General features: G+C 68.7%; 2 protein-coding genes across 2 annotated transcripts in view; both read right to left on the reverse strand.

Moving 5' to 3' along the window:
• Positions 1 to 851, reverse strand: part of CHLNCDRAFT_55668 (hypothetical protein) — a gene marked incomplete at both ends in the record, with an annotated part of 2,451 nt that extends 1,600 nt beyond the window's left edge. The window contains 3 exons of the mRNA XM_005852244.1: positions 81 to 244; positions 468 to 594; positions 702 to 851. Of these exons, the coding sequence (XP_005852306.1) occupies positions 81 to 244; positions 468 to 594; positions 702 to 851 (441 nt within the window). The remainder of the gene's footprint in view (positions 1 to 80; positions 245 to 467; positions 595 to 701) is intronic.
• Positions 852 to 1,437: 586 nt separating this feature from the next.
• Positions 1,438 to 2,567, reverse strand: part of CHLNCDRAFT_55669 (hypothetical protein) — a gene marked incomplete at both ends in the record, with an annotated part of 3,851 nt that continues 2,721 nt past the window's right edge. The window contains 3 exons of the mRNA XM_005852245.1: positions 1,438 to 1,566; positions 1,946 to 2,026; positions 2,300 to 2,383. Coding sequence (XP_005852307.1) covers positions 1,438 to 1,566; positions 1,946 to 2,026; positions 2,300 to 2,383 — 294 coding nt within the window. The remainder of the gene's footprint in view (positions 1,567 to 1,945; positions 2,027 to 2,299; positions 2,384 to 2,567) is intronic.

Genomic DNA, 2,567 nt, shown 5'->3' on the forward strand with positions numbered 1-2,567 from the left:
GGTTGCGCGAGCTGGGTGGAGAGAGCAGACGCGCCTGCCTGCCTGCGCAGGGGCGCGGTGCGAGCCTCGGGGCAGCGCACTCGGCGGCGCGCGTGCGGCACGGCGCAGCGGCAGGCGCGGCGGGCGCGGCGGCGCCTCGCCTCCTCGCCGTCTTTGCTCCGGTAGCTCAGCCGCACACCCTGCCCCTCGTCGCTGTCAGCGGGCTCCATGTCCCACTCAACCTTGTCGTACCCCACCTTGCCTCCTGCAGGACTGGGCTGCCCGGCACGCAAGCCAATCAGCAACGCTGGTGCCGGCTGGTGCGCTGGTGCGCGGGTGCGCGGGTGCGCAGCGCATCGGCTTTGGGGCGGCTGCACAGGCTGGTGGGCGGGTCCAGCGCTGGACGCAGCAACAGGATGCGGGCGCAAGCGCCACAGGCAGCTGCTCCCTTTCCAGTACCATCGATCTGCCCTGCCCCTGAGGCGCACCGTGCAGGCAGTTGGGGCCGTTGTTGGCAGCCAGGCGGTACGTCTCGCCATCCAGGCTGAACTGCGCGCCAGCAATGCGGTTGGCCACGCGCCCCACTAGGGCGCCCATGTAGGGCGAGGTGCCGTCCTGCAACACCCAGGGAGCAGCAGGGACGGGCAGGGGTGCATGTGTGCGTGATGGCCTGGGTAGCCGTGAACCGAGGTGCCTTGCCCGCCGCCGCCGCCGCACCCGACCTTGTATGGCGCCTCCTCATCGAATCCCAGCACCACGTCCTCCACATTGCCGTCCGTGTCCGGCACCCGCAGGCTCTGGATGATGGCCCCCCGGAGCAGCACCACCACCTCCAGGCCATGTGGGTTTCGAAGGGTGATCGAGCCGCCCATCGCGCCTTCGCGGGATGAGGACCGGGCGCTAGGGCGCAGCAAAAAGATCAGGAAGGCGGCAGCCACCGCTCCCGCCACCAGGCGCCTGCTGCCGAGAAGTCGCTCCGACAAGACTGCAACGAGCTGCCTGTGCGCCAACGATGCTGGCATGAATGGCGGAAGTGAAGCGGCAATCGGGGCAGGCTTGGCTGGATTGGCGCCAATGCCGCAGGTACAGCTCCCGTCCGCCGCGGTGGCCGCTATGTACTGCCCTGGCCCCCTGACCATTTTTTTTTTTTTTTGGTGTTGCATCAAAGAGTGCTTGAATTACAGATGTCGGCAGGCTGGAAAGCAGATGAATGAACGGAAGGGAGCAGGTGGCGTCAGGGACCTTCAGTTCCGAGGAATCAAGATCAACATTTCAATCAGCGGTGCGACTCTCTCACAGTGTGCGGCAGGCGAGCAAGGCAAGTGGGCAGGCGAGCAAGGAACAGTGCGGCACATTCAGCTCGGCATTTCAGTGGCAAGGCAACGCGGGGCCAGGGCGGCTGCCAAGTGCACCCGCCGCCGCCGCCGGGCGGGAGCAGCATGGCCTCTTGTCCGCGGGTCAGAAGATCTTCTTGCCTGTGGCCCCAATCCACACAGCATACGCCAGCAGGCCGGTGGCAATCATCTGGGTCCAGTAGTCGAGCGTCTGGGCATTGGCAGGCGTGGCCACGCCCAGCAGCGCCCGCGCCTGCACTCGCAAGGGACGGCACGCGGCGGGGCAGGTTGGTGTGGGAGTGCGGTATTGGGGTGAATAGGGCGGACCAGGTGGGACAAGGCCGCTGCTGCGCCCGACAGGCGCTGCGCCCCAGTAACCCGCCGCGGCAGCCAGGCGCCGCATCCGCGCCGCCAGGCACGCAGCTCCGGGCACTGGCCGGGCAGCCAGGGGCTGGCAGGGTAGGGGCTGGCAGCCCACAGGGCAGCCGCCTGCCACACGTCGTCCAACTCTCTCAGCAAAGAAGCCGCAAAAAAAGGAGCTGCAAAAGGGGAGCTGCAAAAGGGGGGCTGCAAGAAAGCAGGCTTGCCTCCTCGATGTGGTATGCATACAGGGCATAGACGGTGGCCATGACCAGGATGATGGCGCGGGTGGAGGGCGGCACCGGGGCGGTGCGCGCCGCCGCCTCCACGCTGCGCTTGGACTCGCCCATGGCCTGCAGCAGGCGGCAGAGGGCGCGGCGGCAGGGGAGGAGGTTTGCTTGGAGGTGGGGAGCAGGGGAGGGCAGGAGCAGGCAGGAGGTGTCGTCTCCATTGCTGCTGCTTGGAAAGGAGAGTGTGGGGTGGGCGGGGTACACGGCGTGTGGTGGTGGGGGCGGCGGAGAGGGCAGGCTGACGGGCTGGCCTGCTGGCAGGCAGCAGGAACCAGCGCAGCAGGGCCCGGCGAGGCGGGGAGCCCAGGGGGCGCCCTGCCGCCGCTGCCGCCGCACCTCGAGCCGCTTCACGCAGTCGGCCTCGATCTTGCGGCACAGCTGCACCGTCTGCTGCTGGTTGGGGTCGCCGCCGGCCTCCTTCTGCGGCGGCGGGGGAGGGCAACAGGAAGCAGGAGGGTGGGCCGGGCTCGTCACGAGGCCAGGCGCGCGAGACGGCACGGGCCCGAGGAAGCAAGGAAACACACAGGTTGCCAGTCGCCAGTGTCCGGCGCAGCAGCACACACGCGTTTGGCGCTCGCGGCTGGCAGCAGCTGCCGCGACGCCT

The sequence above is a fragment of the Chlorella variabilis genome (genome assembly GCF_000147415.1).
Source record: "Chlorella variabilis unplaced genomic scaffold CHLNCscaffold_69, whole genome shotgun sequence".
NCBI lineage: Eukaryota > Viridiplantae > Chlorophyta > Trebouxiophyceae > Chlorellales > Chlorellaceae > Chlorella > Chlorella variabilis.